This window comes from Lipotes vexillifer, unplaced genomic scaffold, assembly GCF_000442215.2.
Source record: "Lipotes vexillifer unplaced genomic scaffold, Lipotes_vexillifer_v1.1 scaffold207, whole genome shotgun sequence".
Lineage (NCBI taxonomy): Eukaryota > Metazoa > Chordata > Mammalia > Artiodactyla > Lipotidae > Lipotes > Lipotes vexillifer.
The window spans coordinates 1,860,773-1,888,302 of NW_006784469.1; the positions used below are offsets into that span (position 1 = coordinate 1,860,773).

At 40.3% G+C, this 27,530-nt stretch overlaps 1 protein-coding gene across 1 annotated transcript in view; it reads left to right on the forward strand.

Annotated features, from left to right (window-relative positions):
* Positions 1 to 25,672, forward strand: part of DMD (dystrophin) — a 1,809,438-nt gene extending 1,783,766 nt beyond the window's left edge. Inside the window, exons 75-76 of the mRNA XM_007456856.1 lie at positions 11,047 to 11,139; positions 25,575 to 25,672. Coding sequence (XP_007456918.1) covers positions 11,047 to 11,139; positions 25,575 to 25,672 — 191 coding nt within the window. The remainder of the gene's footprint in view (positions 1 to 11,046; positions 11,140 to 25,574) is intronic.
* The last annotated feature ends 1,858 nt before the right edge of the window (positions 25,673 to 27,530 follow it).

Below are 27,530 nucleotides of genomic sequence, written 5' to 3' on the forward strand. Positions count from 1 at the left end.
CCCAACCACCGCGCCACCAGGGAAGCCCCCAAAGTAATTTTTTAATAGACACACATAAAAATATGTAAACTGTGGCTGCCATCAAACACATCAAACAGAGGGAGGAGAGTAAACCTGTAGAGCTTTACAATGTGTTTGAACTTAGGTATCAACTCAAAATAGATTGTTATAAATATGTTTTATCTGAGCCTCATGGTAACCACAAAGCAAAAACCTATACACGGACAATAGAGAGAAAGAAATCTAAGCGTTACACTACAGACAATCGTCAAATCACAAAGGAAGAGAGCAAGAGGAAGAAAGGCACAGAGGAACTACAGAACAGCCAGCAAACAATTTTTCACTGGCAGGAAGCACACACCTACCAAAAATTACTTTAAGTGGACTAAATTTTCCAATCATGTATGTGGAGTGGCTGAATGGATTACGAAACAAGACCTACAGTCTCCCATGGCAATAGAAATAAAAACAAATAAACAAATGGGACCTAATCAAACTTACAAGCTTTTGCACCGCAAAGGAAACCATAAACAAAATGAAAAGACAACCCACAGAATGGGAGAAAATATTTGCAAATAATGCGACCAACATGGGCTTAATTTCCAAAGTATACAAACAGCTCATACACCTCAACAACAAAGAAACAACCCAACTGAAAACATGGGCAGAAGATTGGGACTGACACATACACGCTACTATATGTAAAATAGACAACTAATAAATAAGGACCTACTGTATATCGCACAGGGAACTCTACTCAGTACTCTGCAATGGCCTATTATATGGGAAAAGAATCTCAAAAAAGAGTGGATATATGTACATGTATAACTGACTCACTTTGCTGTACAGTAGAAACTAACACAACATTACAGATCAACTATACCCCAGTAAAAAAATTTTTTGAAAAAAGAAAAATGGACAAAAGAAAGACCTAAATAGACATTTGTCCAAAGACATACAAACGGCCAAGAGGCGCATGAAAAGATGCTCAACATCGCTAATTATTAGAGAAATGCAAATCAAAACTACAATGAGATTACTGCCTCACACACCAGTCAGAACTGGCCATCATTAAAAACTCTACAAACAACAAATGCTGGAGAAGACACGGAGAAAAGGGAACCCGCCTACAGTGTTGGTGGGAATGTAAAGTGGTGCAGCCACTATGGAGAGCAGTACAGAGGTTCCTCAGAAAACTAAAAATAGAATTACCACATGATCCAGCAGTCCCACTCCTGGGCATATATCCGTGCAAAACTCATCTAAAAAGGTACATGCACCCATGTGTTCATAGCAGCACTATTCACGATAGCCAAGACATGGAAACAATCTAAATGCCCATCAACAGAGGAATGGCTAAAGAAGATATGGTACATATATACAATGGAATACTACTCAGCCATTAAAAAAAAAGAACTGATATCACTTAAATGTGGAATCTAAAATACAACACAAAGGAACCTATCTGAGGGCTTCCCTGGTGGCGCAGTGGTTGAGAGTCCGCCTGCCGATGCAGGGGACACGGGTTCGTGCCCCGGTCCGGGAAGATCCCACGTGCCGCGGAGCGGCTGGGCCCGTGAGCCGTGGCCGCTGAGCCTGCGCGTCCGGAGCCTGTGCTCCGCAACGGGAGAGGCCACGACAGTGAGAGGCCCGCGTATCGCCAAAAAAAAAAAAACAAAAAAAAAAGGAACCTATCTGAGAAACACAAACAAACTCACGGACATAGGGAACAGACCTGTGGCTGCCAAGGGGGAGCAGCTTGGGGGAGGAATGGAGTGGGAGGTTGGGGTTAGCAGATGTAAGCTATTATACATGGAATAGATAAACAACAAGGTCCTACTTGTATAGCCCAGAGAACTATATTCAATATCCTATGATAAACCATAATGGAAAAGAATATTAAAAATATATATATGTATAACTGAATCACTTTGCTGTACAGCAGAAATTAACACAACATTGTAAATCAACTATACTTTAGGGAAAAAAAAGCAACATATGACCCTAGGTTCCGGGGAAGGGGCGGAATATATATATATGCACATATATGGTTATAGTTATAAAAGACATTATGAATTATTAAGGCAATTGGTGAAATTTAAATATAGGCTACAAATTAGATGATAATATAGTGCAATGTGGTTCCATAAGATAAGGGTTCAAGGACATAATGATGAAGTACTTAAAGGGTCATGGGCCTGAACCTTATATTGAAATGGGTCAGCAATAACAACAATAACAAATCTGTGTATTTAGAAAGAGAAACAAAGCAAATATGGCAACATTAACACTTGGTGAGTCAAGGTAAAGGGTATCTATTAGGAGTCGATTTTACTATTGGAAGTTTTCTGTAACTTTGAAATTAAAATTTAATGAAAATCCTTTCCAACAAAAACAAACACAACAACAACAAAAACAAGACCTAGCCCTATGTGGCCTATAAAAAAACTCACTTCAGATGTAAAGAAACCTGGGGTACTTATATCAAACAAAATACTTATATCAAACAAAATAGACTTTGAAACAGCGACTAAAATAAGACACAAAGAAGGGCATTACACAATGATAACGAGGTCATTCCAGTAAGAGGCTATAACACTTGTAAGTATTTATTCACCCAACATAGGGGCACCTAAATATATAAAGCAAATACTAAGAGACCTAAAGGGAAAAAATAGATAGCAATACAATAATAGTAGGGGGTTTAACCATATCTCACGTACATCGATGGATAGGTTATCCGGACAGAAAATCAATAAGGAAGCATGGGACCGTATATTATGTCAGATGAACTTAACATACATACAGAACACTCCATCCAAACACAGCAGAGTACGTTCTTAAGTGTACATGGAACATTCTCTAGGATGGAATACTCTCTAGGATAGATCATATATTGGGCCACAAAACAAGTCTCAGTAAATTTAAGAAGATCGAAATCATATCGAGCATCTTTTCTGACCACAGTGCTATGAAACCAAAAAGCAATTTCAAGAAGAAAACTGGAAAATTCACAAATATGGGAATATATAATAACATACCAGTGTGTTATTGTACACACTGCAAATGGATTGATGAAGAAATCAAAGGAGAAATCAAAAACTACCTTGAGACAAATGAAAATGGAAATACAGCATAACAAAAGTTACAGGATGCAGCATAGCAGCTCTGAGAGGGAAGTTCATACAGATAAATGCCTGCATCAAGAAACAAAAAGGTCTCAAACAAACAACCTAACTTTACACCTCAAGGAACTAGAAAAAGAAGAACAAACAAAGTCCAAAGTTAATGGAAGGAAAAAAAGATCAGTGCAGACATAAATGAAATAGAGATGAAAAAGAGAACGGAAAAGATCAATGAAACGAAGCGCTTGGTTGTTTTTTGTTGTTGAAAAGCTAAACAAAATAGACCTTTAGACCAACTCGCCGAGAGAAAAAGAGAGAGGACTCAAAATCAGAAATGTATGAAGAGATGAGTACAACTTATACCACAGAAATACAAAGGATCATAAGACTACTGAAAACAATTATATGCCAACAAATTGGATAATCTGGAAGAAAGGGATAAATTCCTAGAAACATACGACCTACCAAGACTGAATCATGAAGAAACAAACTCTGAACAGACCAACAATGAGAAAGGAGATTGAATCTATAATCAAAAGTCCCGCCCACCCCCCCCCCCAAAAAAAAAGCCCAGAATCAGATGGTTTCTCTGGCGAATTCTACCAAACATTTAAAAAAGAACACGAATCCTTCTCAAACACTTACAAAAAAATTGAAGAGGAAATCACACGCCCAAAATTATTTTACAAGGCCAGCATTACACTTTGATTCCAAAGCCAGATAAGGACACTACACAACAAAACTATAGACCAACATCTAATGAATACAGATGCAAAAATTCTCAACAAAATATTAGCAAACCAAATTCGACAGTACATTAAAAGGATCATACACCAAGACCAAGTGGGATTTATCCCTGGGTTGCATGGGTGGTTCAGCATATACAAATGAATAAATATGATATACCACATTAATAGAATGAAAGAAAAATCATATGATCATCCCAATAGATGAAGAGAAAGCATTTGGCAAAATTCAACATCCATTCATGATAAAAACTCTCAACAGAGTGGGCGTAGAGGGAACATATGTCAACATAATAGAGGCCACGTATGACGAGCCCACAGCTAACAAACATCACATTCAGTGGTGAAAAGCTGAAAGCTTTTCTGCTAAGATCAGAAGACCAGGGTGCCTACTCTTGCCGCTTTTTGTTCAGTATAGTGCTGAAAGTCCTAGCCAGCATAATTGGGTGAGAAAAAGAATAAAAGGCACACAAATCAGAAAGATTTGCAAATGACATGATAACATATATAGAAAACCTGGAAGACTCTACCAAAAAACTGTTAGAACTCAATAACTTAAAACTCAATATACAAAAATCTGTTGCATTTTTACACACTAGTAGCAAACTACGAGAAAGAGAAATTAAGAAAATAATTCCACTTACGATTGCATCAAAAAGAATAAAATACCTAGGAATAAATTTAAGGCGGCGAAAGACCTGTACACTAAAAACTATAAATAAGACAGTGATGAAAGAAATTGAAGAAGATGCAAACAAATGGAAAGATATTTCATGCTCATTGACTGGAAGAATTAATATTGTTAAAATGTCCATACTACCCCAAGCAATCTACAGATTCAGTGCAATGCCAATCAAAATTCCCATGGCATTTTTCACAGAGAACAAAAAATCCTAAAATTTGTATGGAACCACAAAAAAAAAAAAGGACGCCGGAGAGCCAAAGCAATCTTGAGACAGAAGAGCAAAGCAGGAGGACTCATGCTCCCTGATTTCATACTGTATTACAAAGCCATAGTAGTCAAAGTGGTATGGCATTGGCATAAAAACAGACACATAGATCAACAGGACAGAAATAGAGGGCCCATAAATAAACCCTCACACATATGGTCAATTAGTTTACAACAAACAAGCTAAAAACATACAATGTGAAAACAATAGTCTCTTCAGTAAATGGTGTCGGGAAAACTGCACAGCCACACACAAAAGAATGAAACTGGACCACTATCTTACACCATACATGAAAATCAATTCAAAATGGACTAAAGACTTGAAATGTAAGACCTGAAACCATGAAACTCCTAGAAGAAAACATAAGGGGTAAGCTCCCTGATATCAGCCTTGGTGATGACTTTTTGAGTTCACACCAAAAGCGAAGGCAACAAAAGCAAAAATAATCTGACTACATCAAATAAAAAGCTTCTGTACAGCGAACAAAACCATCGAGAAATGAAAAGACAGAATGGGAGAAAATATTGGCAAATCTTGTATCTTATATGGAGATAATATTCAGAATGTATAAAGAACTCATACAACTCAAGAGAAAAAACAATCTGATTAAAAAATGAGAAGATCAATTAGACATTTTACCAAAGATATACCAATGGCCAACAGGTACATGAAAAGGTGCTCAACAACATCACACTAATCATCAGGGAAATGCAAATCAAAACCACAGTGAGATATCACCTCACATCTGTTTGGTTATCATCAAAGAGACAAGACAGAACAAGTGTTGGGTGAGAACGTAAAGAAAAGGGGGGAGCCCTTGTGCACAGTTTTAGTGCGAATGAAAAATGGTGCAGAGAACAGACTGGTGGTTGCCAGAGGTAGGGGATGGGCAAAATGAGCAAAGGTGGTCAAAGAGTACAAAATGCCAGTTATAAGATAAATAAGTCCTGCATGGGATATAATGTACAGCATGGAGACTACAGTTAACAATACTGTACTGTATGTTTAAAAGTTGCATGGCAGCATGGATGGACCTAGAGATTATCGTACTAATGGAGTAAGTCAGACAGAGAAAGACAAATATCATATGATATCCCTGATATGTGGAATCTAAAAATATGATACAGGTGAATTCATTTACAAAACAGAAGTAGAATCACAGACATAGAAAACAAATTTATGGCTACCAAAGGAGAAGGGGGTGGGGTAAATTAGGAGTATGGGATTAACAGATATAAAATAGATAAACAACAAGGCCCTACTGTATAGCATAGGAAAGTATATGCAGTATCTTGTAATTACCTATAATGGAAAAGAATATGAAAAAGAATACATATACATACATATACATATATACATATACATATATATACATATATATATATATATATATATATATATATATATATATATATATGAATCACTTTGCTGTACACCTGAAACTAACACAACATTGTAAATCAGCTAAACTTCAACTAAAAAAAAGTTGCTACGAGATTATTAAACCTTTCATTCTTGTGATGAGAACTTTTCAGATTTGTAACTGTGGTGATGAATGTTAACTTACTGTGGTAATCAATTCGAAGTATATACTTACTTCAAATAATTATGTTGTACACCTAAAGTTAATACGTTACATGTCAATTATATCTCAATAAAAATTTTACAAATGGATAACAGCTACTAATTTCAATATCTTTCATCACTATTCAACACTAACCAACTAGTAATCAACATCATCACTGTACACCGTTAATATAGTAAAGAACTTAAACACAGCATTTTTATGTAAAATGGAAACCATCTACCCCGAGTCATAATTTCAAAAAGTCACTGAAGGTAAATATCAGGTACTGGACAGATCTTTTTTCTTCTTAAGGAAAACTAGAGAAAGGCAGGAATGACAAAGTAGTCACACATCAAGTTGGAAATTGGTTAAAAACAAAATATATGATTTAGATAAGTAATCCAAAGAAAAATAGGGGTGGGCACATTTGCTCATACACAGCCCCCTTTTTAAGACAAAATAATGTTCTGATACACAGCTTCCTTTTGTATAAAGAGAAAATAGTTTGCTTGGGTGTAAACAAAATCATACGTGTCTCAGCTTACATCATTTCTGGCTAAAGTCACTTTTTAGGCAAGTAGAACCATTATCGTCATTTGAATTGAGGAAAGGGAAGTGAGTTAGATATAAAGAATATCTTGCCTATTATAGCAAACCATTTCACTTCTTCGATCTCAGATTAAATTCAGTCATCTCCTTTTTCCTTCACTTCAGCAGTGTCTATCATATTATGCTATATCAGAGTGCTAGTTTAACTCTGACTATGTCTTCCCTTATTTTGAAACATTCATTTTATTTTAATGTTTCAGTCATTTCTTTGGACCAACTTCAGACAAACCATGAAAACTAGGGCCAATAATCCAAAAAGGATTTTTATGCATATCTGTGGGGATCACCTCAGAATAGAATCAATCAAATTGAAGTGTTAATGCTAAAGAATTGCCATTACCTAAGTTCGAAATCCCTGAACCATTAGCAGTGCTGTTTGAGCAGGCAATGGATCAGTGAAGTAGGGATGAGGGCTGGCCAGGTTCCCAGTGTACACAGTTGGGACTCAGTAAGTATTTTCTTGAGGTTTTTCTTTTTTTTTTTTTTTTTGTGGGAGGAGGCTTGTGGGCACCAGTATTGTTGTTAGAGTCAGGACCATTTTTGGGCCGCCTATAATGTTATAGCTACATATCAGCATATGATTAGATAACCCATAAATATTGGTATCTTGCTAGTTCGATGCCTTAAAACAGTATATCAATCAGCTATTGCTGTGTAACAAAATAATCGGAAAATTCCCAAGTTACATATTTTTCATTCATGCCGTCTTGTTGGTTGATCGGAGTTGTGCTGGAGCTCAACTAGGCTGGACTCCAAGTTGTGGGTTGGGGTCAAGTCTTTTCCACATGTCTCTGAGCATCCCCCTTGGGTCAGAAGGCCACTGGACCATGTACTTCTTATGGCACATAAGCACAAGAAAGCAAGCCCAACCACTTAAGGACATTACAAGGCTCTGCTTATGTCATATCTAACATTCCATTGGCCAAAGCAGGTTATGTGACCATGTCCAAATTCCTGAGCCAGAGAAGCACGTTCCTCCCAGCACTCGGTCACTTTACTCTGTATGTACTGGCCGCCTTCTTGTGTGAGCAGGCCAATCACACTCTCCTCTCAGAGTCTGCATTTCCTATTCCCTCTGTCTCATGCACTCTTCCTTCAAATATCTACATGGCTCCCAGCCTCAAGTCCCTAACGTTTTGGCTCACCTGCCCCTTATTAATGAGGGCTTCTTAGACTCCCCTTTCTGAAGAGTCTTCCTCACTGCCCCTCCCTAACCCTCTTTTCTGAGGCCTGAGTGCCTCCATAAGAATGTGAATGCCATGGAGCCAGGGCTTTTTGGTTGTGTATTGCTACAATCCCAGTACTCAGAACACTGCCTGGCACATAGTTGGCTTTTGATAAGTACTTGAATATATCAATAAATCTGTTTTGAAAAATTTTATGGCTTCTTTTTTTGACATTTAAAATCTGGCTCAGTATTGAATAGTCCGGTGGCATTACTTTAATTTCAGGTGTCATTTAGCAGTTTTCACTTTTCCAGTATAATCTGACACAGAAAATATTAGGCCTTAAAAGCATTTTTCAGTGGTTGATTCACTTCTTACTCACGCATATATGTGATAATTCTGATTTCCACTTTTAAAGGAGATTAGTTAAACCCAAAGGAGTTTTAACTGTGGAAATCTTGAGAAAAGAAGAAAAGATTACACTTTACCTCTTTATTTTCTACCTGCGAAGTAACAGGCCCTGAAAAACTGTTTCAGTGGATACATGAAACTGCCATGAAAGTTTCCATTAAAACAAAGAAGCCAAGTTTACATTTGTACTTGGACACTTACATTTGAGACTCACAGCTGACAGTTATGACTGGTTGACATCACTAGGTTTATACCTTTTTTTGATCCTTGAAGTAATTCAGGGAGAAGAATGTCAGTCACTTCACTGAACTGTACCTAAACCTTAAGACAGTACAGTTGAGTTCCTGGAGCTCCAGTATGAGCTAACTAAACTGTCAGAAATATTAACATCATTGCTCGTGAGTGTCTCTGTTGGTTCCAATTTATTCTGTAAGGCATACTATCACTAAAGTGGACTTGACACCATTAAAAATGCCTCGTGTTCCCCAGTTCGGCAAAATTTTGCATTGGTAACGGAACAGAGATGTAATCAACCCTGCAGCTGTCAGCATCCTGTTCCTTCTGGCAGTATTTCATTCATTCCATCCTTTCCAGATGATGGCAGTTTAAAACCACGGGCAAGGGGCTTCCCTGGTGGCACAGTGGTTAAGAATCCGCCTGCCAATTCAGGGGACACGGGTTCGAGCCCTCGTCCGGGAAGTTACCGCATGCCGGGGAGCAACTAAGCCCGTGTGCCACAACTACGAGCCTGCGCTCTAGAGCCCGCGTGCCACAACTACTGAAGGCCACGCACCTAGAGCGCGTGCTCGCAACAAGAGAAGGCACCGCGATGAGAAGCCCACGCACCACAGCGAAGAGTAGCCCCTGCTCGCTGCAACTAGAGAAAGCCCGCACGCAGCAACGAAGGCCCAGCGCAGCCAAAAATAAATTAAATTAAATAAATAAAATTTAAAAACCCACAGGCAAAAAGAAACTAAAGATGCTGAATTTCATTTTTTCATTTCTAAAGGCATAAATATCAGCAAGTAGTATGTGCATGTGGATGGACGGATAGATAATCTAACTTCCTTTTCCCCTTATAACCTGAATAGCAATCATTTCCTGTCCTTAGTACTTCAAAGAGGGCTCCGATGGTATGTTACCAGGAGACTCACAGAATCAGAGGGGTTCTGTCTACCCCAGGCCCTTAGCCCTCCTTTCTAACAATGGTATACAGCCTCACATCCACCTAGGATAGGATTTTGTCTAAATGGTGAGCACTGCCAAGGATTCTTTTAGCTTGTGCTTTAAGAAAGAATGATGAACACTTGGTAGTAAATGCAGGATTATAATCAGAGATGAAGATCCAAGTGGCATAGACCAAAGGAAATGACAGGCATATTTAAGTCATTACACCACTGGCTCCCCAGTCATTTTCAAGTCACATGTGAACCAGAGGTTGTCAACCCCTTAAGCGTGTATATTTTTGTTGATCCGCTGAAGCAAGGTCTTGTTTTAAATGGAAGTGACAATATGTGCTCAACAAACAGAGCTTGAAAAGAAGTTATTTTCACTGTTGGAAGATTGAATGTTATGAAAAATTAGTTTCAAAGGACCTTCAAAGTTCAGAACAATTTTGTTTGCACTTAGGAAATTTCTCCCTTACTGCAAATGCTGTTTGAGGTGTATTTCTTTGACACATGAGTAAACAGTGGAGACACAGATCAACAAAATCTACAAGGAGACTCCCATGCCCAGAAGAAGACCATCCATCCCTAAACTCCCTTCCTTCCAAATCATCCTTCTCTCCTCACATGAACAAATGCTCAAAAATTTTGTTAAAAAGTTTCCCTTTGTCAGCCTCTACAAACATAATTATGATGAAGTAACCCCATGGAACAAATAGGAAAGGAACATAACTTCCCAGTATGTCCATATACACAGTCCTTAGACTATCAATATTTCATTTCCTATATAGGGCACATACAACTTTTATTTCTCCCTGTTACGTTGGACTTTAAAGGTACTTGAGTTTTCTCTGTATTTTTTGTTAAATGTCGCAGTAAAGAATGGAAAAAGTACCTCAGTGTCTCCACTCCTTACCTTCCTAAAGTGAACGCAAAATGTCACGTGCTTCTTTTGTGTTGAAGAGACACGCTGCAAATGTGCGATAATCATCTTTTATTACAAAGAAAAACATTTCACGTTTGTTAATGGGGCATAAGAAACTTACGGCAACTTTAACTTCTAAGCAGATACACAGTTTTCTTTTCCAAAGATAATGACGTAGATAAATCCCTGCATGAAATTCTTTTTCCCGTGAAGGAACTGTTCCCTAATTATTAAGCTTGAGGGGTTATTTTTATTTATGTTATTGATGAAGGAGTGAAAATGAATTAATAATGGATTTTTAAATGGCGTCATGAACCTTTTCTCTGGTATCTGTATTTTCTCAAGTGTAATTTGCCATTGTTTGTGTTTGCTTTCATTAAGGTGAGGAAGATCTTCTCAGTCCTCCCCAGGACACAAGCACAGGGTTAGAAGAAGTGATGGAGCAACTCAACAACTCCTTCCCTAGTTCGAGAGGTAAGCGCCACTACCAAGAAGTCACTCAAGCTTCCTGGAAGTAGGCCACTCGTTTCCATACCCAACTAGCATGTGTAGTTTCCATGTTTACATAAACAGGTGCTGACGGAATGCCAGTTTGGGATCACTGGGAGAAGATTTTTGTCTTCGAGTGTGAATTTCTGGTTTGGAGTATTTCCAGTTCAAATACCTGTGTAATCAAGATGTTTCTAGAAAGAAGAGTAGTAACTTACGTTTATAAAGTATCGATATCTTCCTTGCTTGGCACATTAGTCTGAAGAGTTAATTATGAGATAGCTTTTACTTAAGAGCAGTTATTAAGTGACTTTTACAGACGCGGACATTAATGCCGTGATGGTGCCTTTGCCAGGGACGTACCGCTACTACGTGATACAGCAAGGTCTGCGATAGGCCTAGCGTACAGTGGTGGTGGGAACTCGGGCTTGCAATCTCATGCCTTTTATGTATATTTGAAAACTGTATCCTACCCCATCGTTTAAACATAAGTACAATTAAATCTCTATGTACTAGTTCATTATTTTTTTCACTTGCATAGATAGAATACAATTTTCACCAAGAAAGACACTAATATTATTTACTCTAAATGTTAATATATCTGAACATTAATATTATTGAACATTAAAATTATTTTTCCCATCACTTTGACTTTCAGTATTTTGCCCCTCATACCAAAAATACAGCATTTTACCGCACTGAATTTTCCTACCAGCCAGTATGAGCTTCAGATGCCTTACTTCATCCACGGAGCTATTTTGCTGCTACTGTTAGTGTTTTGGACTATTTCTAGTGGTTCACTGCCCTAAGATAAAACAGGTCACTGACCGCGCCCCCCTTCAATGAATAAAAAGAATGGCGGACAGCATGGACGCTCGAGTCAATAACACTGTATTCCAAGTGTGAAAGTTGCTAAGAAAGAAAATCTTCAGAGTTCTCATCACAAGAGAAAAAATACTGTAACTTTGTATGGGGACAGATGGTAAATAGACCTATCGGGTGATCATTTCACAGTGCGTACAAATGCCAGATCACTAGGTTGTACACCTGACACTAATATAATGGTGTATGTCAGTTATACTTCAATTGAAAAGAAAAAAATAGAATGGCAGCAGTCACCTGTGAGCAAATAGAGGGATATTCTAGAGAACCAAGGGTGGGGGGGAAGCACAAGGCTTTGTGACCAGTGATTGGCACCCCTAATGGGCTGCCAGGGAGGGAAGGGCGGCAGAGAATCTGGCTATTTGTTCCTCTCCATAAGGGCAATGAGGAGGCTGTTTTGAGTCCTGTGTTGTTCCTATCTTTTTGTTCAGTGTCGGTTAACAATGGCCATTTCCCAGCTATTTCATGTGCGAGTGAACGTTGTGTGGTGCACGTTAAAAGCAATAATGTTCTGATAGAGCGTTGCTAAGGAACCGTCAGGGGAAGCTAATTTTAAATGTCTGCACCAGCCATCTTTTCACCGCTGAGCGCCTCTGATGTGTTGATTTTAACAGATAAAAGTCTTCTGTCTTCCACCCACCTCCTTATCCCACACCTGCCAGCCTCTTCTCCATCCTATCTTCACTGCCTCCTCTCCCAAAATGCCATGATTCATAATGAGAAGACCACATGCTGGTTTGACATAAATCAAACACATTCACCTTGATCCTGCCAGCTTTTGCTAGCACCTACTATGTACCAGCGGAGGTGTCAGGGATGCAAAGTAGAAATGCCAAGTTCTTTGCCGTCAAGGTACTTAACGGTCAGTTGGGGATGCAGCCTTCCCGAGAAGTTCATACCACAGCACAGTAGTATTACTGCTGTAATGGAGACATCTGTGACAGGAGAGAATCCTAGAAACCCCCTTCTAGATAAATAGGAATGGCTTAGCCTCAAGCAGAGCAAGTGTCTTCCTCAAGATCACACAGCTACTCATGGGGCCAGAACTTTGGGCCCCGCATCTCACACACATTTCACTGACCCCAAGCTTCCCCCTTGAAGGTCATAGACATGCGTCTCCTCCCTGCTCCTTGACCTGAAAGGTTGTTCACCTGCTCTGTGGGAAGTCAGTGGCAGCCCTGGGCATTTCTTTCACATCTGAACAACTAGAGTATCAGAGGAGAGGCTACAGCAGGGCTCACGGCTCCGCTTCCCCAGCGGCAGCTTTTTTGTACTGGGTCTCTGGGCCCATCCTAATCATCTTAAGGTGAGATCTTTGCACCCTCTCCCGGCATCCCCCTTTTAGAGTCCTTGAAGCTAGATACCACATGGGTATGAAAGATCAGAAATATACCTCCTCTGATATGGTATTTGGCAGTCAGCCTCTCTGATGTTATATTTACTTGTCTGATGTTAATTTACTTATATGGAAAACCTAGGAAACTCTATTCAGGCCGCCTGGATAGTGTTTACTGAATTAGTGCTTATGGAAGCATATCAGCCCCTGAGTGCTAATTTGAGTTCTCAAATAGGGGATAAGCAGGATTCGTCTGATACCCGTTCCATTAACCAAGTTCCTACTTACTCAGTAGTACCCTGGTGGCCTGAGAGAATTCATTCATTTTCCTGAAGAAAACAATCAAATAAACAAACAAACAAAGTCCACATAACGAGAGTAGATAAGGTGCTAGAAGAGCTGGCTGGTCTTTCTGTGATGCTGTCACCTTGACATTTTCTTTCCTACTTCCTACCAAATTATACCTTATCATAGGCCCCTTATGATCCTGCACCCAATTCCAATGTGTGGGGTTCTTTTCCCACACCACCAAACAATTCTCACATACCAGCTGGGTGTCCTACAATTTAACTCGATTCTGACTCCGTCTACCCAGAGACAGGATCCGATTCCACCGGTTGAGGTCTCAGTCCCCCAAGACTGCCCCCTCCCCTCCTACTTCAGAATGCCAATTTTAAGTCCAGGTTGCTAGCTGGGCTTCCGACCCACTGGCTATAGACTAGAGATTCCAACGACCCCCTCTTTGGGTTCAATTAATTTGCTCGAGCAGGGCACAGAACTCAGAGAAACACTTTACTTTACTGGTTTACTTTACCAGATCACTGGTTTCTTAGAAAAGGGTATAACTCAGAAACAGCCAGATGGATGAGATGCGTAGGGCAAGGCATGGGGAAAGGGTGCAGAGCTTCCATGCCCTCGCTGGGCACACCACTCTCACCACATCTCCACGTGTTCACCAACCCGGAAGCTCTCCTAACCCTGTCCTTTTGGGTTTATAAGGAGGCTTCATTACATAGGCATGAATGATTAAATCACTGGCCACTGGTGACTGAACTCAATCTCCAGCCCCTCTCCTCTCCCTGGACATCAGGGGGTAAGAGTGAAAAGTTCCAACCCGCTAGTCACTTGGTTGGCTCCCCTGGCAAGCAGCCCCCCCCATCCTTAGGTGCTTTCCAGAAGTCACCTTGGTAACGTAGCAAAAGACACCTTGCTGCTGCTCATCACAGGAAATTCCAAGGGTTTTAGGAGCGCTGTGCCTGGAAGGGGGACGAAGACTAAATATATATTTCCTCTCATAAATCACAATTTCACACCTATTTCTCCATACATTTAAATGGATAAAAAGTCGTGTCATTGTAAAAATAGGCTGATCGTCGATGCACTCTAAAAAGTGGTTTTTCAAGCACGTAGACCCCAGACGGGTTGGAACCAGAGGTTGATGATGCCGACTCCCAATTACCTCACCACCGACCAGTCAGAAGAGTGTTCATGAGCTGATCACACACCCCACAACCCCCTGCCTCACACTGTCTTTACAAACCCTTCCCTGAAAGCCTTCGGGGAGTTTCAGGGTCTTTTAAGCACTAGCTGCCCTGGACTACCTTGCTGGCCCCCTGCAATAAAGCTATTCTTTTCTACTTCCCCACAAAAAAATAAAAATTTTTAAAAAGTGGTTTTTGGGGTGCTTTATTTCTAACTAAAGGCATTTTTTCATTTTGAAAGAATGGAGGAAAAAAAAAATTATATATATATATATAAGTTGATATTAAGCCAAAAATCTTGAGATTCTTAACGTCTTAGGATTAGAGACTCTCCCAAATTGGAAGGGTCTTGAAAGTTCATCTTAATATCTTTGATGTTCAAAACCGTGGCTTTTGACCTTCTCTGACCGTTATCCATAATAAGAGAAACATTTTACATCTTAAACCGGGGTAAAGATATAAAACAAAAATTATCTGCATATGTATGTACACACAAATATGTATGTACCCACCATATATACACCACACATATACGTATATAGTCACGTATACATACAAAGATCAGAAACAGAAGTTTCATGAAACAATACTTTCTTTACTACGTATAATTCACACTGTTTCTCTGTTTTCTTTATTTAAAAATAAAATGCTGGTTGCAACCCACTATATTGACTTTCTGATCCAGTTGTTGAAAAATACTGATCTAACTGATCTCAGTTTTCCTTGCCCAGGTGAATTTTTTTTTTTTTTTTCAGTTTGCTGTTACTATTATTTGATTATTTTTATTTATAATGACACTGGATTTTTTTTTTTTTTTGGTGAATACCTTTTTGACAGAAATTATATTTTAAAAGTTTTACCACGGAAGTTGCTGCCAAGACCTTGCTAGTATCTTAGAGAACACTGTATTTTCAATCTGAGTCTGCATCCACGTTCCCATTGTCGGTGTTATGAAAAATGAAGTTCATGCTTGCTACAGCTGTTTCGGACAGCTGTTTTAGTAACTTAAAACAGATGTTAGAGCCAGAGGTCTGACATTTAGTGGAAACGTGCTATTAAATACCACCTCCTGGTTTACCTAACCCTGCTAGATAATCGCCCGCAGAGGAAAAGACGTTTTTTCAGTATTATGTTTTCCATAAATATAAAGCATATAGACAGGGGAGGTCTTGTGTACTTTGAATTCACAACTTTTTTGTTACCCTTTCCCACAATTTTGACTTAGTGCTAAGTCTTCAGGTATCAGCTAATCTTCACCTTTCATTTCCACTAGAAGTGCCTGGATGCCCAAAGAACTGATGAAGAGCCTCGTTCACGGCTCTTCAGCAGGTTCAATTAGGCTTCTAGGCTTCAGCTCTTATCTTGATGGCCTTGCTAAACCGTTAACACAAATTAATAAAGGAGGCTGCACGCTTCTCCGCTTAGTGATCAAGTGATAGGCAGCAGTATCCTGCCTCGTAGCCACTATAAACCGCAGGGAGTTCAAGGCGTGAGTGTGTGCCTGTTGAGCTTTGCGAGCCTATCTTTTCTGATGAATCTCTCGCTCTAGTTGGTTATTCACAACCACCTGAGGAGCTTGAGGGCCTTGGTGTACATTAAACACAGAATGTTAGCCAATTTCTATCTGACCTATTTAATCTACTTATATAATCTCTCCCTCTGTCTATAAACAGATGTCGAAGTTGAATTCCACTGTAATAAAAGGCATTATCTACCACAGGACACTTTCTAAATCTCCACCTTTATTCTGTAGGGAGGCTACGTGGGTAGAATGGACAACAAACATCGTTTTAAAATCAACTCTTCAAGCGATTTGTCCATACGTCTCTGATCATTTAGCAGTCTAACAAAGAGTTTGTTCGATGCGTGTGCATTCCTGAAAGAAAACGCTTCGCTAGTGAGGGGTATGGTATTGGTCTCTGTAAAAATTAGGTGCCACTGTACGTGGATTAATGATAGGATCCAAGATGAGCTCTTAGTGCAGGTAAGACAACTGAGGAAGCAGTTAGCACTGTTATGCGGGTATTGCCGCTGCCTGTATAATCTCTTACCTGCTGACCTGTGCCGCATTATTTTTATCCCCAACAGCCCGTGCCATCCTCTCCCTCTCACACTCTTCCCTCCTAAATAAGGCCACATACATCCTGTTAAATGCCTCTGAATTAGAAAGCCAACCGCCTTGCAAAACCTGCCATCTTCTAAAATTCAGGTCTTGTCCGTGACTCCCGTATGGAAAAGCAACATAAAAAAGGCAGATGGAAGCATCCCGGCCCCCCTTGCAGGCTCCCTTCCCTTTCCTCTCGGCTTCCAGAAAGGATTTGAGCTGTTGCTCCTTTACACCAGGGGCCGGCAAACTGCAGTCCACGGGCCAAATCTTTATAAATAAGGTTTCATCATAACACAGCCACCCCCGATCATTTACATATTGTCTACGGGGCCTTTCTCACTCCAAGCGCAGAGTAGTTGTGGCAGAGTAGTTGTGAAGAGCCGCCACGGACGGAGCCTGTGTGACCGGCAAAGCCCGAAGTATTTAACTGTCTGGCCCTTTACAGAGAAAATGTGCCAACCCCGACTTTACATCATTAAACTGTCGTCCACTGTAGCTCATCACATACCTACAGTCAGATTTCAGTGCTGATCAACTTTCAGCTCAAGAAAACTGTGCTTTTGAATTGATGTATGCGTTTATATCCGTCTTCACCAAAGATCCTGCGTTTTCAATAAAGTATAGCCATTTCAATCTTCTCTCACTTGTAATGAAACAGAAGTCCTAAAAAGGGGCTCATTATTGCTTAACTTCTTAAAAAAGTCAGTGAACTGAGATAAAGCAGCTCATAAAGATACCCAGAAACAGTAACGTCCTGCGATTCCGACTGTGAGTAATGAGTTACAGCCAATCCTCTCAAGTTCGTACTGCCTGAGGAAACGAGACTTCTCCAGACCTGACCAAGCCCTTTCTTTAGACTCAGGACTCCCCAGCACACTTCCTGTTTCTCTTGATTCATTTCCTGACAGCATACTGCATTGCCGGATGGACCCCCCTAACCGAAGGTCTAAGGAGACTCATTTCCAAAGAATGTGTTTTTCACATAAAACTTTTATTTGGTACTTTATTTATTGGTAAAGAATTTGTTTTAAATGGTGCAACCAGCGAGCCTCTATTTTGTCAGGGTAGAAAGTATTTCTGATGCAAGTAGAAAACATTTAACTCTTTTTAAACAAGAAGCGGACCTCCCTTCGTACTGTGCTAATGAGCACATTGGAACCCAAGTGGCGAGGGAGGATTTTGAAAGAGGTCAGGGATCACATAGCCCTGGGAGGGTCCATTTTACAGAAAACATGGTTTCTGAAGAAGTACCTGAAACACAACCCAAATCATCTGCTTCATCTTCAGCAGTGACCACTTGATACTGAGCTCTGAATAGGCCTTGGTGAACAATTAGTAAAGGTACACAACCTTTATCATTCTAGGAACCGTAATTACATTCTAAAGCTAACATCACACTGCTTTCTAACAGCACTGTCCTGCCTAAGGTTCTGAGGTTTTAAAAATAGACCCCTGGCAAGGACCTACTGTACAGCACAGGGAACTACAAGTCAATATTTTGTAATAACCTATCAGGGAAAAGAATCAGAAAAAGAATATATATATATATACACATATAACTGAATCACTGTGCTGCACACCTGAAACTGACACAACATTGTAAATCAACTATACTTCAATTTAAAAGAAAAAGAGGCCCAAGTTACAAGCCAGACGCAGCTACAAGCGCTTGGCATCCAAGCTAGAGGATCGCAGGCAAGGCCAAGTTGCCTAACGCATCAGAGGACTCTTGGCCATGACCTAGCGGCTACCTAATTTAGTTCAGCCAGCATTTACCAAATACCCGTAGCGTCGAGGTATAGCAGAGGTGTCAGGGAGACAGAGGTAGGTCAGCGACATGTGGCCCCTGCCTTCAGGGAGCTCACAGGCTTGTAGGGGAGAAGAATTCATTCTACCACCAGACGGTATAACTGCGAAGTACACGGCATGTTTTAAATGTTGCTAACGAAGTGAAAAAGAATGGATGACTAATTCACGCTGGGGTTGGTGTGCACCATCGAGGATGAAATGCTGTTCGCCCCCTTCCCTTTTCCCCATCGTCTGGTATGGGCCTACCACTGGGAACACCCACAACTGAGGAGCACCTCTCTCTTTCTCCTGGTTTGAGGAGCATCATGAATACCTTGACCGTGTTTCTTACATCGTCAAGTATGCAGTTTCTGTATCCCCAAGAAATCTCTGACTCAGGACAACTCGGAAGGCAAAGGCAGGGGGAGGGTCATACTTAGAAAACCTTAAAATGTATACCAGAAGTTTTAAACCCTAAACTTGAGTTTTAAAAAGTTTCTTTTGGATTAGTAGCTCAAGACCTCTTCGTTCTAGACTAGTACTCGGATTGTTTCGGGGGTGGGGGGGGGGGGGGGGGGAGCGAGTAAGCTTGGGCGTAGGTCTTCTTGGAGCGTGTCAGGGGAAAGGGAGATGCTGCACAAGATCTCTCACAGCTCTAGTTGTATCTGCTCTAAATACCGAATGGCAGATAAGAACGTTGTAGGAAGTGGCCCAATGCGAAAGCCAAAGTTTGAAAAACAGTATTTCACTTTGGAGACCCTGGAAATTGCATGCCCAAGACATGCCAGGTATGGTCAGTGGTCCCTAATTTTCTGTCCGGTTATAAATATTAGCGTAGAAAAACCTTCTCATCAGAACCTGCTTTTCAAAAATAAATAACTGCATACAGATATAGGATTCTATAAAACAAACAAGGCCAGAGGGTCTTTGGCTGACCCTCAAGGCTCCTGGTATCTGTGGAATCATGACGAGGAAGGTGAAGACTCATTCCTGAATCTGGCTCCGTGGCTTGCCCATAAGTGGGACTTATCTCCTTCCCGCTTTGTTTCAATTTTCTCCAGTGCCCCCAGCCCCATCATGGATATGGCTCAGCTTCTATCAGATAGAACAGCTTCTCCCAAGAGGATGGAGTCTAGCCTCTATGCAGTGTTCTACCTCGCATTTGGAGTGCCGATTTTTGGCACCTGAAACCAACTACTGTTTGTTTTGGTGTGTTGGTTGTCAAGTGGACAATAAAGAGATTCTGAGATTTTTGGACAGTAAACTTGAGATTCTACAGTTGCCCTTGAAAACAATGCTCGATTTGTCAGATTTCTATGCTGTGCCAGCTTTCATCCAGTTGAACATGTGAGCTCTATGGATTCTATAAGTGATGTCTCCTGGACCATGTTATCTGTTTACACCGACTTTAAGTGTATGTAAAGGTTATTTGACTGGATGTGTCTTTTGGGGTTTTTTTGTTTCTGTTTTTATTTTTTTTTCCAGAAGGGGATAAATGAATTGTCATCTCAACATTTGTTTGGTAAAAGAAGCAAATTGGTATGAAACTGTATATTTATGCTTTTTTTTTTCCTTTCTGATATCTCTGCCTCTTCCTCTCTCTATTATTAAAGGAAGAAATACCCCTGGGAAGCCAATGAGAGAGGTTAGTGAGACTCAGGCTCACAGCCATGGCTTCTGTCTGTCTCATCCCGCTTTCTGTGTTTGGCGTTTGTGTTAAGAATTGTGTGCGTGCACGCCCATGTGTGTATTACACGTGTCATCATGTAAGGATGGTAGTCACCTCTCCACTTGCAGCTTATGAGGAACATTCCTCAAATGTTCACTGTCATTGTCATCACCATGACAACAGGGCCAGGGGTTGGGGGAACAGGAATCTCTTTTAAATGGCAACCCTTTGTAGTCCCTAGGTTGGAATCCTGAAGTTCATCATCTGTTGCCATTTGCAACACAAACAAAATCTTCAAAATACATTTAGCCTCGAACATAACTGATGAGTCATAAAGCTTCCTTCTACTTCCAGGACCCTAGCATTTTCTTCCAGTGCCCTTGGTTTTTATTCTTCAGGGATGACTTCATTTTGTTTTTGTTTTCTTTTTCCTGGTGCCTACAATCTTTCTTTCCCACTTCAGCTAACATTTTTTTTGAGCACTTACTGTGTGCCAAGGACTTTTCTAAGCACTTGCCATCCTTTTCATTATGTAATCTTCAGGACAAGCCTATGAGGTAGGTACTCTTATTAACCCCATTTTACAGATAAGGAAACTGAGTCAACGAAAGGGTGAGCAATGTGTCCAAGGTGACAGAGCCAGGATTTGAAGCCAGGCAGTCTGGGTCCAGAGCCACACTCTTAACTGTGTGCTTTACTGCCACTTAGAAAAGGGTGTGTGAAAAGCATATGTCATCTCAACTTGCCCTTCAGAGGATGCTGCTTTTCTTTACTTGGCATTTTGAGCCAGATAGAACAATAACCAATTAGGGATAAAAAGTGAATCTTGGAGTCGTGAGGGATTTTTTTTAATGCCTTTTATAGGTAGGGTACAGCGTTATCACTGAATGTGGTCTGGGGTTTTACAGTAAAAGCTGCTTCACACTTCTGTTCTACCAGAAATATTAGCTAAACATTGAATTACCTAATGAAATGACATCGGATGACAAAGTGTTGAGTGACAGCCCAAGTGAAACAAGACTGTCCTTACCAAGAGTTTAGTGTGAAGGACGCAAGAAGGAACGCTCTCCCACGGATGGCAATAGCGTGTACTATTAGTGGGAGACAGGTTGGACGGGTGGGGAGTCCTTATATGAGAAGGTTCCGGATCCTTAGCAACAGATGGACAGGAGTAGCCACTGATTCATTTAAACATCATACTGGAAATTCTGCCAGTGCCATGCCATGCAGGTCTAATCAACTGAACGATCCTTCAGTGTGTCTACACCATTGCTCCCTTCCAAGGCTTGTGGGGTCCAAGGGAGGGAGCAGTGGGCTGGGAGGAGAAACAGGAAACCTGAATCGGTGAAGCACTGAATGATCCTGACGCTTTGCCTTCTTATGTGAGACATCTTGGGTTCATTCTGATGGTAAGTGCCCCTTAAAATTTATTTTAACTTGTGGGAAAAAGTTGCACCATATTTTTAACCACCCTAAACATGTGTCTCTCATAAACGAATTTTAGAAAAGGCCAGCACATATAATTGAAGTCACGCAGGCATTTGGAAACTATACTACCTGAGGTATATTGTAGTCAGATTAGTTTTCAGAAAGCCAGAGAATCAAAACAATAGTGATTTTTTTCAATGCTAAGAAAATACTCCAGATGTACAGTAGACCAGATATTTTTTCAAAGATTAAATTACAGAGAAGCAAAGATAAGCACATTTCACTGCGGTATTCTGGCTTCGCTTTGGCCAACTGAGTGCTCAACATTTCTTTGGGAACGGTATTTTTTTTTTAAAAAAAAAAAAAACAGAGCGCCAGATTGCTATTGAGGTCTTGGGTCTCTGCCAGAAAGTCTCAATTCCAATCACTGCAGCGAACAACTCCCTGAGGCAGAGGTGGCATGTGAGAGTCCACATGTCGCACTTTGCACCAACTTGGAAAAACATACAACTACCCTAATGTTAAACGCACAGTGCCTTTCTCTTCAACAGTCCTTGCTTAAGAACGTATTAAGTACGTCTATAGACGTATTTTTATGTCTACTTGTGCCTGAAGCTAATCGCAGATGCCTGCATCCTGCCTGTTTTCCAGGGCCTCTCGTGCTCATAGCACAAGATTTTCATTTTGACTTTAGAAAAATCTGTCAGGTAAAATTAATGATCTCACTAATGTTCTGCCTTACACGCACGGATAACAGAAGCAGGATACAAATCTGTTTTCTGTGTCCCAATTCCCTATCTGTGTGTGGTTCTGTGCCTCCAGCGGGTTGAGGTATATGATTCTTTGGGGCAGTATTTAGTCAAAGAGAGAGAATTTTTTTTTTTTCTGGCTCTAAGGAAAACCTCCATGGAAAACACTGGAATTGTTATTCTGATGAAGCAGGTATTTGTAAACAACGTAATGAAAGGCATCATATAGATATGGTGGGGTGACTCAGAACGTTCATTTTTCTAGCATAGGGATGGCCGTGAGGTCAACTGTGAACATTTAACCACCTGGACAGGTTAAAGGCTACCTAACATTTTGTGGGAGTAGGTATGGTGTATTAAGAATCATGAACCTGGGACTTCCCTAGTGGCGCAGTGGTTAAGAATCCGCCTGCCAATATGCAGGGGACACGGGTTCGAGCCCTGGTCCGGGAAGATCCCACAGGCTGCGGAGCAACTAAGCCCGTGCGCCACAACTACTGAGGCCGCATGCTGCAACTACTGAAGCCCACATCCCTAGAGCCCGTGCTCCGCAACAAGAGAAGCCCCTGCAATGAGAAGCCCGCGCACCTCAACGAAGAGTAGCCCCCGCTCTCCGCAGCTAGAGAAAGCCCGCGTGCAGCAACGAAGACCCAACGTAGCCAAAAATTAATTAATTAATTAATTTTAAAAAAAAACCACAAACCTCTGACCTGGTAACTTTTAAAACAGCAGATACCCCTAGAACTTATGCCTCTTAAGAGACTCACGAATTTTCCTTCCAGTTAGTAACCGAACACCACTTTGAGGAGTAGGAAAGCACCACTTGGCTATATAATCTATAAATGCATTTACTTGTCTTCATTATCTTTTGAACTGCAGTCTGCATCTCCTAGCACAGTCTAAAATAGGCACTCGTTGATTATTGTCAATAAGCTGATGGAGAAAAAAAATGATTTCTTCCCTGTTTTATGTTTTGTAATACATTTTCTAGCTACCAGGAGGACTATACTATAGTATAGATGTGAGAAATAGTTGGAATTATATCTAGGTATCACGTTGTAAGAGTCTCGGGGTTTGTTTTTACTGGTTTTATTAATTGCTGTTAAGATTGCAAGCAATTTAAAATTTGCAGTTAGTCCATCTGTTTTCAATTACACAGGAATAATTGTACAGATTTCCCAGGGTTGCTGGGCAGTCCAAAGTAGATACAAGGGAAGCCCTCTAACTTGGTGGCATCAGTTAGATATTTGTGCTCTGAGGAGTAGCAAAGGACCCACTATGGCTTCCTGTGGTTTTTATGGTTTAGAAAAGCCAAAGATGATTTCTGTTCTTCACTGAGGGCTGCCAAACTACTGGCCCACTCTAGGCATAGGACATATGCTTTGTTAAAAGGTTTTATGTGTGCAGCCCCAACCAAAATCCAGAGTGATTTTTTAAAGCATAATTAGTCCTCACTGAAACTTTCTGCACTAATAAAGCTCAAAGAGAGTTACAAACTTGGTCACCTTAATAAAAATGGCTGAACAGCATAAAAGTTAAGTCTTAACTCGATCTGGTGCCATCGCTGTTTAAGTGCCTGCCTATGAGTCCTCTTCAGATCCGCTCATATATTTTAAAACGATATGTCTCTTGAAGTAAATGTTAGAATAGAATACCTGCCCTAGTCTATCTTTAATGTTTATAGGGATTTTAACAATTATTATGGGAATCTGTAAAGTTGACACATGGCAAGGTAGTAATAGCCTAGTAAAGCATTTTTAGTTTCAAAAGCAGTACTTAAATAGTGGAATGATTTCCTAATGTCCAAGAATTAAAATTAGCCATATAAAAATATGGGACATACATGACGAGGCAAGTCATAAAGTATGTCTCAAGTTATCTTACTCTAGATCTGAATTTTGCCACAAAGTACCCAGGGACATTGTGCTGCCTTTATGCTCCATGCTGGGGGATTAATGATACGTCATGTCATATTATTATTAGAAGGCTATTCTCACAGTTAACCCTCATTGAGTAGGAGATCAAAAATGGATTCAGAGGCTACCCAAATCCATGCTATACATGTGGGTCATCTTACAATGAGGCTCTTGAGTAATCTGGAATGAAAAGTAATTTTTTTTTTCCTGAAGCTTCCTAATTCAAATGTTAATAGTGTATACTAAGGTCAATTCAAGAGTTTATCTTTCAACTCAAGTAAAAGCAGAGAGAAAACAGTCACCTCCGCCATAGCCTTAGACGTGAGCCAACAGCTTGTAACAGCCTTGAGACGAAGATTTCACACGTAGCGATGGTAGCGATGGTTGGTAGCGATGGTTGGTAGCGATGATGGTAGCGATGGTAGCGATGGTAGCGATGATGGTAGCGATGGTAGCGATGATGGTAGCGATGGTAGCGATGGTTGGTAGCGATGGTAGCGATGGTTGGTAGCGATGGTTGGTAGCGATGGTAGCGATGATGGTAGCGATGGTTGGTAGCGATGGTAGCGATGGTTGGTAGCGATGGTAGCGATGATGGAGGAGAGTGGCGGCGGCGGTGGTGGTAGTTATGGTGATGGTTGTTTGACAGTAAAATAATTTTTCATACAAGTACATAGTAAATAATCTCCCACAGCAAAGGTGGAAAAGACACATCCCATCACGAATTGTTCCTGTTATGACAGGAATCTTGTCCTTATCCGTGGAAGCCTCTTGATATATATTTACACGGGGAAGATGAGTGCAGTCTGACTTTTTTCCATTTATATGACACTAGGAGCCTGATCCAATATGAGGCTGATACTAACAGTGTGGAATGGCTTCATTAACAAGGCTTTGCTTCTTCCTGGAAAACTGGTGAAAAACCAAACCCTGTTGTGTATCCCCTCAACGCAGCTTCTGTGTTGTCTTCACCTAGAAACGGGGGATGATTTCCCAAATGACAAAGAGTTGGGGTGATGATAACTACACCTTGTGTCAAGTCTGTCTTTCTCTTTGTTTTCCAGGACACAATGTAGGAAGCCTTTTCCACTTGGCAGATGATTTGGGCAGAGCGATGGAGTCCTTAGTTTCAGTCATGACAGATGAAGAAGGGGCAGAATAAATGTTTTACAACTCCTGATTCCCGCATGGTTTTTATAATATTCATACAACAAAGAGGATTAGACAGTAAGAGTTTACAAGAAAAAAAATCTATATTTTTGTGAAGGGTAGTGGTACTATACTGTAGATTTCAGTAGTTTCTAAGTCTGTTATTGTTTTGTTAACAATGGCAGGTTTTACACGTCTATGCAATTGTACAAAAAAGATATAAGAAAACTACATGTAAAATCTTGATAGCTAAATAACTTGCCATTTCTTTATATGGAACGCATTTTGGGTTGTTTAAAAATTTATAACAGTTATAAAGAAAGATTGTAAACTAAAGTGTGCTTTATAAAAAAAAGTTGTTTATAAAAACCCCTGAAAACAAACACACACACACACACACACACACACACACACACACACACACACACACTGAGGCAGCACATTGTTTTGCATCCTTTTGGCGTGATATCCATATGAGATTCGTGGCTTTTTTTTTTCTTTTCCTGCATACTTAAGATAGGACTTCCTCTAACACCACCAAATGACTACTTCATATCGCTCTTTTGGAATTGTTGACTGAGTGGGACTGGCTGTGGGTTTTCGTGTTACACATCTATATGTCTATAAGTATGTAAATACTATGGGTGTATAGATAAATAGATATAAATTTCAAGAGACCTTTTAAATTTCTTGTTCAAATGTTCTTGCCACTTCCTAATGGAAAGCAATTGCTTCTGGTCATCCAGGCCTACCTGCTTGGGTCTAGAATGAATTTTCCCTGGAGCCTGAAGCCAGAAGGAAACTACCACACTAAAACATTATCTGGGGCTCCAGATGTTTCTCATTTTAAACTTTCCAGTGACAACTAGAGTACTGAATTTTTTTAAGGGACATATGAATGAATACACAGGACTTATTATGTCAGAGTCATCCGCTGGTTGATGTATTCAGCTTCCTGCTGCTGGCAATGCCACGGTTTAAATTTAATGATGCTTCAGTGAAAATCAGAGCATCAGAAGGCATTTTTAACTCCCAGGCAGGAGGAGGACTATGGTAGGGCTGGAGGGCTATGGATTCCCAGCCAATCCCTCAGAGGGAGCAGGCCACTCTTGACGTAAAGGATTGGATGAATGTTCATAACCTCACAGAGAGAGCTTTATAATTACAACTGTTCTTTTCTCACAGTCAAACAGCAGTGGGTGTCTTGGTCCTCCAGTTTTTGAAGATTTTTTTTCCCCATTGTAATGAGTTTGTAAATGCCACAAGACTTAATTTAAAATAACCCTTAGTGAAAATGTGTAACACAGTAGCCCCATCACATTGTGGTACTGTTCAGTATCCACCCAGAAGCCCATGAATCATGTTTCCCTCCTTGGCATTTCTCTACAAGTAACTCCAGGCAGGTTTGTTAAGTGGGAACGCAAATTGATTTAAAGGATGCAAAAGGTACTCCAAACCCTTTCTGGTGGATTAGGCAGGTTAAATATATTAATAAATCATTCAAGCAGAGGAGAACGCTCAAGAGGACTAACTGGTAGGAAAAAGCTTTACTCTTTCATTTCATCTTATTAGTCTTTCACTTTTTTTAATCATTCATTCAATAGAAATCACTGTGTGACCTATCATTTTGCAAATCTGTTACCTCTTACATCAAGTGTAATTAACTTTTGGAGAGTGGGTTTTGTTCCTTATTTTACTAATGATAGTTAACATCAGACATGGCTTCTCATGCTATTTCTACCTCACTTTGGTTTTGGGGTGTTCCTAATAATTGTGCACACCTGATTTCACAGCTTCACCACCTGTCCATTGTGAGAACATTTCCCTCCATTTTCGTTTTTGTTCATAATTTCCAGAAGAAAACCCAAAGC